The 14,903-nt window shown below is 41.3% G+C and overlaps 1 protein-coding gene across 1 annotated transcript in view; it reads right to left on the bottom strand.

Moving 5' to 3' along the window:
* Positions 1 to 1,371: 1,371 nt before the first annotated feature.
* The window catches only part of LOC134537175 (sialin-like), a 28,163-nt gene continuing 14,631 nt past the window's right edge, over positions 1,372 to 14,903 (bottom strand). Inside the window, exons 5-9 of the mRNA XM_063377435.1 lie at positions 12,360 to 12,571; positions 10,298 to 10,450; positions 8,441 to 8,570; positions 3,494 to 3,738; positions 1,372 to 1,611 (exon numbers count right to left, since the gene is read on the bottom strand). Coding sequence (XP_063233505.1) covers positions 1,417 to 1,611; positions 3,494 to 3,738; positions 8,441 to 8,570; positions 10,298 to 10,450; positions 12,360 to 12,571 — 935 coding nt within the window. The 3' untranslated portion in view covers positions 1,372 to 1,416. The remainder of the gene's footprint in view (positions 1,612 to 3,493; positions 3,739 to 8,440; positions 8,571 to 10,297; positions 10,451 to 12,359; positions 12,572 to 14,903) is intronic.

A 14,903-nucleotide genomic window follows, 5' to 3' on the forward strand; every position in this document is an offset into this window, starting at 1 on the left:
ACATACCTACTGGTTATCAATCCCGGGTCTTTTATAAATTAGTGTGGACATTTATATAAAATCACCCTACCTATGCATTGTAGAACATTTTCTGTCTAGCGCAACTATTTCCCTGGACCATCATTTTTTTTTTTTAAATATTACCTACTGTTTAAAGTCATTAATACTGCCACCCACCTTATCGAGCCTAAGGCTTATCCCATTGTCTGTGTAGGTTCAATATCCCTTAAGAGCTAGTCATTTCATCAATATCTGCCATGACTGGCCAATCCCCAATCAAAGATCATGATGTATGCTACCCTTCCTGCATTGTTGAACCCCGAATGATAAGGCATAATCAATTATAGACTTCCGCGTAAGATGCACTTGGAGTCTTCCCTAACCCAGACCTCGGCAAAACTCAATATATTTAGTTTAAGGTAGATTTAGGGGAAGAAAACTCTGTATGAATGTCGGGGCAATCGCCGGACTGCAGATTCTTCAGGAGTGTGGTCTCCTGATCCATGGGGCGTGCGCTGGATCCATGTGGCGTACGCTGGACTGGACTGGAAAATGGTCCCTGAATCATCATAGGCCAGAGACATCTACTTCCTCTGCCTCTCAGACCATGATTAACTCTAGATTGACTTGATGTAAGCTTTTGGACATACACCATTGCTAAGCACATGTATGTCTGTAGAAGAAAACTACAAAAAAAAAAAAACACCACAAATTACAAAAACACAAATCAAGCAAAAATTGCTTTTGTCAGGATATGAACATCACACAATACTCCACAACAGGAATATGGTCAACAAACAAAGAAAAATGGACTAACAGAACGAAAAAAACCCCACAAATGATGACAGCACATAAATACCGAACCCAAAAAATTCGGCACAACAGCTGAAACGAGACAAAAACACAGCAAAACGAAAAGACGAAACAAACATAAGGCTGGGTTCACAATTGAAAAAATAACAGTAACAGTACAGGTCGTGTGCATGGCTTGCTATGCACTCGCTTAATTTTTTTAATTGTGAACCCAGCCTAATAGTTTTCCAAAAACAGAAGAGAAAAAAAAAAAAAAAAAATGATGACAACACAAAAATATTGAACCCAAAAAAAATTCAGCATAACAGTCAAACGAGACAAAAACATGACAAAACGAAAAGACGAAACAAACACAACAGTTTTCTAAAACAGAAACAAGCGACGTTTCGGGAACTGCTATCTGCTCCCGTCCTCAGGCAGAGACGCACATGGTACGAAAACACAGGTGCGACTCTAGATTATCAGAATAAGGGAATTCAGTGGAAACCACTATCAGTAACTAAATAATTTACATTAAATCACTGAAGCAAATGGTGGGAAAGAAATAAAATGTGTCTGTACATAAATAACAAAATATAATAAACTTATTTACACTTAACAAAACTAAGGTGTGCTTTTTTGTTGTTCATTTTCGGTTTTCTTGTCAGCTGTTGTTGCGTTTTGGTTCTCGTCATCCTTCTCCTTAATCTTGTTCCACGGCTGCTCCTCGGTCGAACCGCAGAAGAGGAACATCAGGTAAGGAGCGACGGAGAATGCTATCGCTATGTAGAACACCTTCTCCCATTGCCCCCTCGTTTGCTGGAATAAAATAAGATAATTTGGTAATTAAAAAAAATTATATGTTACCTGAGTATAGCTGATGATTATATTGTCATTAAATCTCACAAATCAACTGGTTTCAGTCTCAAAAGTGTCTCCTGATTTGTCAGTTGAAGAAACTTATAACAATAGAAAAATATGGTTTCTCTTAAGAAAGAATATCGCACAGTAAAACTTAGTGCAATTAAATTTTCACTTTAAATAGTGACACAGAGGCACATGGAATTGGAATATACTACTGAATACATACTCTAATGGTGTGGCATATTTGTTTTACCAGTGTAACAAAAATAAGTTTTATTATTTCGCTATCATAACACTTAACTCAGAAGTGTGTTGTACTAATAGAACGAGTTTTACAATTCTAATGTTCATTTATGGCTGAGATATTGTTACACTTTTACTCACCAAATTTAAAAAAAAAAATACGGTTGAGTTGTTGTCATAGGTGAATTTTAATGGCATTTTTGTGACTGTAAGAAACCTTTCTACAAGATTCATGCGTCAGTATTAAATTACTTTTCCATTGAAATATGGTGTAATGTTTTAAAAATAACTAAATAAAAATATGTTCGTAAATAATTTAAACATTTCAAGTGTGTGCCGCAAAAATACTTACAAAAATAGACACAAGAACCAGTGGCACTTAAAAGGCTATCACAGAACATGACACTATCCAACTCGGGGTGTACTGGCTTGATTTCTAGCTTACATGACAGCAGCTGGGACATGATTCTGAATATTACTACACACCACACTTACCCGTGATTAGATGTATGATTCCAGTACACCCCGACACTGTCATGGTAAAAGAACACATTTGTCACCCTGTACCAGCTGCCAGTGACACGAGGTAAGGGTGTATCCAGGGGCTGTCTCTCCTTCCCAAGTGAAAAAAAAAAGAAAATTAAAATAAGGAGCAAGAAATCGTAGTTAGAGAAAATTTGTGATTTTCTCCCATAAACTATTGATGAAAAAAATTGTTAATAAATGATGTTCTACATTTCGTTTTTATTTTTGGGGCCCGCCTAATCAGGGGTGTGTTTGTGTTAGTGAGGCGAGATGGTAAGTGCGAAGCTCGCTGGTGCTTCTAGCATGGTACCTATCACCTCTAAGTGCAAGGCTGAGTACTGGCACACAGTTTTACTTCGTGTTTAGATAAACTATGATATTTAAGTGGTGAACGACACTTTATATGGTGAAGAAATGAAAATAAAGGCACAATCCCTTGAGAGCTTTCAAGAATCTGTACCAAGTGTTTCATGTCTGAAAATTACTCTGAAAACACACATTTAGGTCAGTTTAAATCTTCTAAAAATACTGTTTAAAAAGGAAATCTGGAAACAGGACTACTAAACTGCCCTCAATACGTTCTCATATACGTTTTGTAAATGCAGTTCAATCGGATATACTGAGAAGTTTTCAAATCACATGTTTTTTTTTCTGAAGCTCTGCAAACTGTATATCGTGGGCTTAGTGGAAAAAGTTGGTAAGTCCACTTTTTTGTGAAAATGAGTTAACTTCACAGATGAAGTTGTAAGGGCAATATCTTTGCCAAGAAAAGTTTGGAAGTCCAAATAATGAATGATTGTGGACGTTTTCTTCTAGGTTTATTTCGTCAAGACCATTATAACGCTATTCTAGGCAAGCAAAACTTGGTAAGTGAACTAACAGTCTTTTTCCAGAAATTGGACTTACCGACTTTTCCCACTAAGCCCACGATATGTGCCCAGGTGGGCGGGACCATTAATATTGTATGGCACCATGGACCCCCGTCTCCCACGGAAAGAGGTCGAATTCCGAAAAAATGCACCCCTGTTTTGATCTGGATACGCCCTTAAACCCGAGGTTGCGTAGTTACGTTGTTGTTGGTGAGCGCGCCCGCCACCAGCGCCGTCACGATGCCCATGGAGTTGGCCACGGTGAGGTTCATGCCGTACAGCGTGCCAGTGAAGTTGATGCCCAGGTCGAGCGCATTGGCCACGCTGCCGCCGCCGTAGAACGTGGCGTAGAAGAGGTTGGCGACCACCAGCAGCAGCACGATGGCCGTCGTCTGGCAGCCCACGAACGTGATGGCCAGCAGGCAGACAGCCGGGCCGATGGCGTCTGAGGGGCGACACGCATGGCTCTCGGCTGTTGCTCGGCATCGCAGCACAAAAATAGACACAAGAACCAGTGGCACTTAAAAGGCTATCACAAAACATGGCACTATCCAACTCGGGGTGTACTGGCTTGCTTTCTAGCTTACATGACAGCAGCTGGGACATGATTCTGAATATTACTACACACCACACTTACCCGTGATTAGATGTATGATTCCAGTCAGGGGCGCAACAACTAAATTTCCAAAGGGGGGGCAATATACCTTTTTATAAAGAATCATCGATCCCCCCTATTGAAGCGGGTCCTGGGGTCCTCCCCCGGGAAAATTTGTATTTTAAGGTAGAAAATGGTGCTATTTAAGCAGTTTTATTATCTAAAAATTGATTACACAGCACTTACTTTGCCCCTGTTTGCCCCCACTTCAAGGTTTCAGAGGGGGGGGGGGGGGGCAAAATACCCTTGCCCCCCCCCCCTGTTGTTGCGCCCCTGATTCCAGTTCACCACGACACTGTCATGGTAAAAGAACACATTTGTCACCCTGTACCAGCTGCCAGTAACACGAGGTAAGGGTGTATCCAGGGGCTGTCTCTCCTTCGCAAGTGGAAAAAAAGAAAATTAAAACAAGGAGCAAGAAATCGTAGTTAGAGAAAATTTGTGATTTTCTCCCATAAACTATTAATGAAAAATTGTTAATAAATGATGTTCTACCTTTTGTTTTTATTTTAGGGGCCCGCCTAATCAGGGGTATGTTTGTGTTAGTGAGGCGAGATGGTAAGGTGGTGACACACATCGGGGCGTAGTTGTCGTTACATACTAACAACTCAGCCTGCGGTCAGCATTGTGTGCTAAGCTACTGGCAGTGGGGATCAGAATAATTGCCTTATGAAGCAACCCGGTGCAGCTATAACTGACTGCAACTGGGCTATCATAAACACCATAGCGGGCCCAAGGGTTGAATACAAGAACAGGGCATCGGCAAACCTCGGCGGTCAGTCGCAAGTACCAGGCGGCAGAATGCCGCCCACATCTTCCAGGTTTGAAGTTTGAGGTTTTATCATATGTAAAGAATACTGTATAGTCAAGATGCTTTATTGAAATTAATAAATATTTGGCCATTGGCTAAATTTAATAGGTACTATGAGGGAAAAGGTTTGAAAGTAAAAATTAAATTTTCGGGAGGTAATATTATTTGGACAAAAAAAAAGGAAGGATTTTTTTGGACTAACCGTCGGAAATTTTCCGTAGTTACTCAGTTATAAAAATAGATATGATTAGTTTGAATTTAAAATTCTAAATATTAGTGTGTTGCATTACTGTTAGGCAGTGACTAAGGCCTTTGGCGCGGTTATACACCTTGGCTGGTGAATTCCATCAGATATGGAGGTCGCTGAACGGGAAGCTCTGGCTCTTGGAAAGGCGACTGGCAGGGTCTCGCTTTTTTAAAAGCTGCTGAGTAAATTCATATAGCGGGAACATTTCACCGTTCCTCCTGATCAGCACAAGAGTTAATTTTCAATGAGCTGAAAGCACATTAATTGCCAATTCAAGATGATGTAGTTAATAGACACAAACTAAAAAAAAAAGTTCGCTTAGTCGTTCCCTCGCAATTCAAATGTTCTCTCGTCTTAATCTGCTTATGTGTTGTAAGATAAACGTTTTTGTTCGTCCCGCGCAAAGAGAAAATTATTTATTTTCGGGAATATAGAGGACGAGCTCGCTAAATAATACTTTTTGCCACGCCCAGACTCAAGAGAGGGGTAAAGAACACAATTCTCAACCCCCCCTTTCCCCAATGTCCCCCAATCCGCAAATCTTTCTATTCAACAGCAACACGCGACCACTCAGACCTGTGTGTTTGCCTTGTCGTTCAAAGAAGTTTTTATCGCTCACTCCCCCTTCCAAACCACCGAGAAAAAGAAAGAGAGAGAGAGAGAGAGAAAGAAAGAGGCTGGCGCATCGGCCCGGGGTAGGCCTATACATAAAGAATCTTCTGCGACAAAACAGCCGTTATTTATCACTCCTACTTCTCCCCTTGTTCAACTCTTCCTGTGAAATAAAAAACACAAATCGTCATTCTCAACAATACATCTCGGTATTAATATTTTTTTTCATTTCTTAATTTTAGAGTTTAGTGCTGGAATAATGACCCCATCGGGACACATGTAATAATTTTTCCGTTATTTTTCCCCTCTCAAGCTGAACTTATTTACACCCGGGAAGGTGAGTTTAGGCCGGGGCACTATAAAGACTAGGTGTTAAAGGTCGCCATGTTTGGTCTCGCGTGAGAAGTTACGCAGAATCCCGGTCAGCACAGCAGTACATCAAAGAAAAAAAATTAACTCGTCACTGTGAAGTAATAAACGAACCAAATTCCACATGATTCAAAGGTTTGTCACGTGTAACGTTAATAAAAAGTAAATTTAGTTTTCTCTGTTTTTTATTTCACACGGTAATGAATGGATTTCTTTAGACTGCGCTAATACCGGAAAATGTGTTAAGAGGATTGCTTATGCCGAAAGGAATATTGATTGGATACGTTTGCTCTGTAAATTATTTAGGACAACAATAAATACATGTAAGTTTTAAAATTATTAAATTTTTAATTATATGACATATTTTATTTGTCTTGAGTGGATCTCAATGATGAACCACATCAGTGGCAATGCAGACATGACTACATGCCTGAGGGACACCTAAGGCTAAGACGTTTGGTGAACTACTGTGGAAACAGGTTTTATGGAACTGAAAAATTGCAATTGTTGGATGACAATATTAGGAGCCGTCTGTACTACCCGGGGGAAGACTGCGTGAGGTGAGATGAGGTATGAGGTATAAACGGAATGTATTGGTGGGGGGAACCCCGAGAAAGCCCACAGGCCACAGCAACGTCCACCACGTTTCCCACTAGCGGTTCGACCCCGCCTTGGTGGAAGGCAAGTGATCTAGCCACATAACCACCACGCCTCTTTATAGAAGCGATTGTGTGCACAATTAACGCAATGTTTTGTTGCAATCTGTTGACGGTGAGGTGAAAAGTGGCATCAACTACGCCACAGTATGCCATCTCCTAACAATTCCTAACTCCAGGCACTAAAAAATAACCCGAAGTTATAATCAAGAGTGAGGTTTGATGTATCGATACTTTCTACTCCGTGGGGCGGCAGCTACAAATATTTGTTTTTTTGCATTCATCTTGATATATTTTATTGCCTCCATGGATTATTTTGGTGATAGCCTTTGCCTTTGAGTATTTATTCCACTTTAATTGCTATTTAACGAGTTAATAGATTATAAATAAATAAATGCATTTCGGCTACAATAATTTGCATTTCTTAAGGCTTCTACTACAATATTTGATGAAGTCTAGGCTTCCCGAATTCCAGCTGACAATCCATAGAGGTGGCAGTGGGTAGAAGCATGATGACACAAATTTAAATTTCGCACGTATGCTTACAGATCACGCCGCTAGGATCGTTGTAGTAATGTTTCTCGTGCCTCACCCATATTACCGGGGCTGAGTTTCCTTCATTGCATTCTAAAATATTTCCTCAAAGTTGGAAAGTGTACAAAATTATAATGAAGCTAAATATCGAAAGATTTCACATGTTTGGAGTACGAAGTGGAGTTCATTCTGAACCATACCTACTAGTTAAGATACAGACAAGAGCGTAGACAGGGGGGGGGGGTTAGGGGTTCAAACCCGCCCTTAGCACCAAATCTTTAATTAATTTATTATTCATCACGCAAACAAATTTCATATTAAAATTAATAAAAATTTTACCATTACAATATTTAAATTTAAGTACCGAAAACTGATAAAATAGCACTATTTTACACCTTAAAATCCAAATTTTCCCGGGGGAGGACCCCCGGACCCCCCACGTTGATACGGGGGGGGGGGGGCATGCTTCTAAACACCCCCCATACACAAATCCTGGCTACGCCACTGGATACAGACATGTATTTAATTGGGTTTAAAATTTTGATGATTGTAATTCTTTTTTACCCATTGCTTCGGAATCAGATGACAGCACCAGATGTACATCGTCCTTCAGACTATGCTTTTGAGCTTTTGCTGGCATGGAAACCAAAATCTTCAGTTTTTATGATTGCCCGATTATCGCAAGGTGTTTTTTTTTTTTGCTGAAGTAGGACTAATATTTTATTATTTTTTTGTTTTAGTTTATGAAGTACGTGGTCAGACTCATGGCCCCCACAAAGGCGGGGTTGGATGGACCCCTGGGTCCAGGGCCCGGGCATGTTTATTTTCATCTCAAGTGTGTGAAATAAATATACATACTCGCTGTAGTTGTTTTCAAGTAAAATAATGTTATAAATGAAGCTTAGTTTGGACTTATAAAATAGTAACCATGATTATACCCTGTATTTTCAGGTTAAAATACATTCTAAAAAAGAGAGTAGGTAAGAAATAACCATGCAATTATAATGTAGCACTTGATTGTAAGTTTTTGGTTGGGGGGGGGGGCAGGGTCCAGGGCCCGTAATCGAATGTGGGGGCAAGGGCGTCACCAGGGGAGAGGGGGTAGGGGGGGCAGTTGCCCCCCCCCTAGAGCCTTAGAGATATAAAATAATGTAGCCAAATGCAAAAAAAAATACATGCTTTTCCCACAACTTGCCCCTCCCTCCCCCCTACGCCATCGGCTGGCGACGCCCTTGTGCGGGGGGCACTGCAACTGCAACTCACTGATGCCGTTGAAGACCCTGTAGCAGGCGAGGCGCGACCAGCCCCGCCGCTGCAGCAGCTGGGACAGGTAGCCGCTGCCCACACACCCCAGCCACGCCGACACGTAGGGCAGCGCCGACACCACGCCGCTCTGGGACACGCCGGAGGAACTCACCGTTGGAAACCAACAACTATCCGCGTGCCCAACACATGACTCTATGTAAACTAGTGGGACGGTTTGTGATTGCCGCGCAGGAATTTTAGACGGGTGTGATATTTTTTTTTTGACGTGACAACGTCTAATAAATCGATGAACGCCGGCTCCAAGCACGAAGAAAGTGTCCCGTGACGCACATTGTCCCGTTACGCGGTGTCCCGTTACGCTCATTGTACGCTTGCGCCGCATCTATCTCTCTTCCACTCGATTGGAACAACCATCGATATGACTTTTTCGAGGCACATTAAACTTGAAACACTCCCATTCGTTTCCTGCTTTTCCTATCATCGTCCTATCCTTAACAGAATAACACATATTGGAAGAAGTTAAATAGCAAACATTTATAAAAGTTATAGTTAAAATGATCTCTTCGTTAAAGTAATAAACATATTTGAATTAATGAGTGCAAATAAAAGTAAATTTATCAATTAAATTGTAGATTTCATTTGACTCCTTCTATGTATCCATACAAAATAATGATAATTCAATAAAAATGATTCTTGTTATGACGTTGTCGCGTTAAACTATCGTCCGTAAACCGACTTTACAGACAACCTATTTTATATATATATATATTACCTTTCTAGCAGAACCCAGCAGACGTTGTCCTGCAGATGGATGGTTCGTATCTAGAATGTGGTATTACATTTTTTAACTCACTCACCAATTGCTAATCACAATCCCTATTTGTAGTTATTTGGGATTAAAATCACAATACAAAAATTTTCATGGCGATCGGTTTGACGAAATAGAAGTTGATGCGCTGCAGCACCATCTAGTGAAGAGTAATAACACAATGGATATTGCGGAAATATTCCCGGTGTTAAAATATCTATGCATAAAAATTTTCATGGTGATCTGTTGAACAGTATAGAAATTGATGCGCTGCAGCGCCATCTAGCGGAGGGTTTCAAAAAATGTATAGCACAAAAACCTTGTCAATAAAAAAAAATAAAAAAAACACTTCGATGTTCCGGAGTTTATCAAAGTCATACATAACAACATATACGGTAACTTTATATTCATAGATTTAATTCTTGGTCTGGTAAATGTCGCGATGGTCGTGCGGTCAAAGGTGTATGTTTTACATCCAAGAGGTCCAAGCTTTCATGTTTTGAATCACCTTGGTTCCAATGTATTTTGTATATAAAAAATTAAATTTACTGTGTCGTTAAGGATCATAAAAAAAATCATAGGTAATTGAACATCATTTTACGTGCATGAGACAGAGCGATGCTCTCCAGGAATAAACAGCAGAAAACAAATATGTCGATATCCAAGATGGCGGCCTCAAGCAGAACGGGAAAAACCAAGATGGCGGCCTCCAGCAGACGACAACAAGATGGCGGCTGTGTCTTCAAAATCGAAAAAAAAAAAGGTTTGTGGTCTCAGATCAAAGATGGCAGCCATGACATTAGCATTCAAGATGGCAGCCATAACGAAAATTGCAACTTCTGGTGATTGGAGTGCTTGATGTCAGGATGGTTGAATTTTAGATGGCAGGCTTAATGAAAAGTGCTACGTTCGGAGAGCGGGACGTTAAATTTAAAGATAGTGACTGAAGCCAAATGTCAAGGTCGTCAAAGATGGCCGCCGTGACGGCAGAGGTTGGTCGGCACCTCGTACCAGGGCTACTCACACAGTTAAAAGAACATACTCACGTCTGATATGTTGAACTTGAGGATGTTCTTCATGTAGGTCGGAAGCTCTGACAGGAAGGTGTAGGAGATGAAGTTGCCGCCGGTCTGGCTGAGTATGGTGGCCCACAGCGGCGCCGAGGACAGGATCGCGCACCAGGGCACGGGGTGACTCGCCTGTGGGACGAACAGTGGCGTAGCCAGTATTTGTGTATGGGGGGGGGGGGGGTTAAGAAGCATGCCCCCCCCCCCCCCGTATTAAAGCGGGTGGTCCGGGGGTCCTCCCACGGGAAAATTTGGATTTTAAGGTGTAAAATAGTGCTATTTTAGCAGTTTTCGGTACTTAAATTTAAATATTGTAATGGTAAATTTTTTATTAATTTTTAATATGAAATTTGTTTGTGTGATGAATAAGAAATTTAAATAAAGATTTGGTGCTAAGGGGGGGGGGGGGGGGTTAACCCCTAAACCACCCCCCCCCCCCCCCCTGGCTCCGCCCCTGGGGACGAACATAGGAGTGCGCCGAGTCGAGTCATCGACTGCCACGTGTCGAGGGACCCGTCTCGTCAGGATTGGCGGGATGATAAGCGCCACGCTCGTTGGTATTTCTAGCGCGGCATCGCCTCTAAGCGCAAGGCTCTGAACTGGCGCGCAGTCACAGGATAACTACTGTGAAATTCGAGCGGTGACCGTAACATTATATGGCCGAGAAATGAAAACAAAGGTATATTGAAAGTCCCTTTAAGTGCTTTCAAGAATCTGTACTGGTTGTTTTACGCCTAAAAATTACTCTGAAAACATGCATTTTAGCCATTTTAACTCTTCTAAAAAATACAGTTTAAAAACTTAATCCGAAATAAAAAAGTACTTTTCGGCCCTCAGTGAACTCTTAAATGCTTTTCGTAAACAGACGCCACTCGGATATCTTCAGTAGTTTTGAAATCGCGTTGTTCTTTCCTGAAGCTCTGCGCAGCGTGTGTGTGCCCGGCGTGCAGAGCGCCAGGAAAAACAGCGCGGTTCGGAAACTACTCAAGTTATCCGAGCGGGGGACTGTGCGGTCTATCGGCGAGGACAGGGACTGATCAAAACTTGGCGCAGGGAGCAGGCGGCTGCTGCAGTTCGCGCGCGGTCTGCGCCAGGCACACGCGGTGTAGGAGGGAGATGGGCTGTGTTTCCTGGCCGTGATGGTCGCGGGCCCGTTAGCCGTCCGCCGCGGCGCTTCGCTGGTCGCCGTGACGGATGCGGGACCGCGTCGTTTGGAAGGCTGTCCCCGCTGTGGCGAGTGCTAGCGCATCCCACCTCGCTGACGCACATACCAGGGCTATTCGTGAAGTGAGCGCCGTTCAGCCATTAAAAAAATAATAAATAAACACTCGCGACAAAAAGTTTATGAAGTGAAACTTGTTTTTTTTAATTTCTATTTTTTTAATTTTTTCTAACATAACTTACAGCTATGAGTGTGCGGGGAGAGAGGTCTGGGAATTACAGCAAAAAAAATTACAAAATTTATATTGTCAACTGGTTTATAATTTCTATGCAGAGGGGTTTAAAGAAAGTTATTGCAACATTGCGAAAAGTGAATAACGAGTGTATGAAAATGTAAAGTGGGTCTGTAGTAAACTAGGAAACAATAAGCCAATAAAAACTTTTTCTCGCAATTTTTTTTTTTACGTGACAACGTCTAATATATCGATGAACGCCGGCTGCACGCACGAAAAAGTGTCCCGTTACGCTCATTGTACGCTTGCGCCGCATCTATCTCTATTCCACTCGACTGTTTATAAAGTGAAGTGAAAAGTTAATGTGGTTTTCATTGCTTATTACAACAACAATTTTGGCAATGAAGGTTAATTATTCTTGAATTTTAAAAATCTGATTACTAGTACAATTTCAAGTATTAATGTTTTTGTTATTAAAATAAAAATGATTCAATTTTATTCATAAAAGCATGCAATCATTTAATCAATGTTTTGTTATGACGTTGTCACGTTAAACTATCGTCCGCAAACCGACTTTACAGACAACTAATTGTTTGACGATGAAACGGAGCTGACTCGGTGGAAGAGGGAAGGGGGGGAGCACCCACCTTGCTGGTCTCGCGCGCGGAGTCCTTGAGGATGTAGTGTCGCTCGGCGGGGGAGATGGAGGGGTGCTGCTCCGGGGAGTCGTGCAGCAGCAGGAAGCACAGCGCGCTCCACGCTATGGCCAGGGCGCCGTACACGTAGAACACCAGCTCCCAGGCGGCGGCCGCCAGCACCCCGGTCACGCCCATCGCCGTGATGGTGCCGATGTACATGACTGCGGGGCACAGCACTTGTCATCGCTTCGGTTCACCACGGCGTGTGGCGGTGTCGCAGCGACAACAATACACTCTACCAAGTAATAACTAGAGACCCTGGAAAAAATTCGCGGGTTCATTTCGTGTTATGCTAAAATTCAAATAATTATACCTTAGCGCTGCTTCTGTCATTGGTCCACTGTGTAATCTGGAGGACTGAGGGCCAATTAGAGACCCTCACTCATAGAAGTGTCGAATCACAGGCCACCCAGTCGAGACGACTCACAAGTCAGCAGCCAATGAACAGTTGGCATTTTCCCGAGTGTGTAGAGGATATTGGAGTCCATCCTGGAGGTAATTGAACCCGCGAATTTTTCCGGTCTCTAGTAAGAACTAAGGGCACGCATTTTTCGCGAATAAATCTGAACGCCTATTAGACTGCAACAAGGTATACCCGCACCAGAAATTTCTTCCTTGTGATTGGCGGCCGTCTAGCGAGAGAAGTCGTTGTCTTGTTAGACCGGGGGCCACTCAGGACGCGTTTACTTCCACGATGAATCACTGTGATCGGTGTTGTAACAATCGACATGCGCCTGAAAGAAACTCGCCAAATCACGAAATACAGACGGTGTTTTAACTTATAACTAATCTCTGAATCTTTTCGCGTATTATGCATGGCCCTAGTAATAATGTTCGCAAGGCTTTCACGGCCATTGTCTGAAGTAGCTTGGCTTCTGGGTTGTAGCCGCGTCCCCTTGGCGAATTCACCAAGGACCGCGGCTACAACCTAGAACCCAAGCTACTTGATTCTACCAAGTACCGCAGCATTACAGAAATATAATTAATACACACATTTTGGCCTTTTTGGATATGGCCATGCGTGTTGATGACCGTGGTAATAATGAATTTGTTTTCTCATCGTCTTACACACTTGTGAGGGTCTGACTCTAATAAATCTACCACTTCATAAAAGTGGAGGAGTATAAGAGTATTAGCAAAGCACAATGGACTAGCTACTGGAATACTAATGTAAAAAAATCTCTGATGGGAATAACAGTTATTTAGGTGGTATGTAAATTTTGTATGGTGATAATTTTGTCTCTAGTTCACAAAATTCACACATGAGACATACTACTGCCACCATCTAGCAACGTATGATTTACATACCCTTGTTTACTAATACTTTTTTACTTCTCTTGTTTTTCAATATTCTGAAATGTTACTTTCTAAATCTGACCAAATTCCATGTAATTAATGTTAGCTTATAATCATTTACAGTCACATAGGCTATATTTGGAGTGTATCAAACAAATTCCACTTTCAGAGCATCACAAGTGTATAAAAAATATTTTAATTGTGTACTGCAAAATCTAATTGGGCAATATTTTATTTTCTGCTGCTGTGGGCTTACATTTACTTGCGTGCTTTCGGATCGGCCGAGTTTTACCAACGGCAGAACGCGGCCGGTAACATGGGCTCTCGGTCTCTCGAACATTTTAACTCGCTTTTCTCTCAAGGAACTCTCCTGTGGGTGCTCGGGCCAACACAACTTTCGTGTCGCCGGGATTTCCTCCATTTTCCCCGAGGATAAGCTGCTAGTGCTTTCTCTCCACAGCAAGCATCGCTTCCGTAGACGTAATGGGTTCCACTGATGTTGTAAGCGCTGGTGAATAACCACTCGAGGTTCTCTGGCCGGCAGATGGATTGTTTACTGTTCCGAACGCCATTTCAGGCTTTAGAAACACAGAACATGAAATTTATGTAAATAAGAAACTCATATTGATAAAAAAAATCATTGGTGAAAATATTCTTCATTTCAAAATAATTTTAAAAACCAACAATTGATTTAAGATCAAGTGCATTTTCTATTTTTAAAGAACTCTATTATTCAGTTTGTAGTGACGTGGGAATATGGATTCTGTAATAATTATTTTCATATTTTATTTATTTATAGGTATTGAACATTCTTATTGTTTTAATTTTGTTGGATAATATTGAAGTTTATATAATTTTTATATTGTTTCATTTATATTAAATTCGTTGACTTTCAAATAGCTTTGAAAAACTCGTTGAAGTTCTTGATAATTAATTTTTTGTACAATTTTCGGGGCAACATTTTTGCCTTTACCCTTTTTAATAATTACATATTTTGAAGTCGAGAAAACCTTGATATTTTGTGTAAAAAAATTGAAATTTTATTTAAAAAAGTGAAAATTCGATTGTTCTTACTATTTGTAAAATAATAATTTGGAATTTTTTTTACTGGATTTTGCGTTTTATTTAGATTGGAATTTCGTAAGATTTTTATTAATTTTCAAAGGCTTTTGCAAATGCACGAGAATTCACATGGCA

Source organism: Bacillus rossius, chromosome 12 (genome assembly GCF_032445375.1).
Source record: "Bacillus rossius redtenbacheri isolate Brsri chromosome 12, Brsri_v3, whole genome shotgun sequence".
NCBI classification, from domain to species: Eukaryota; Metazoa; Arthropoda; class Insecta; order Phasmatodea; family Bacillidae; genus Bacillus; species Bacillus rossius.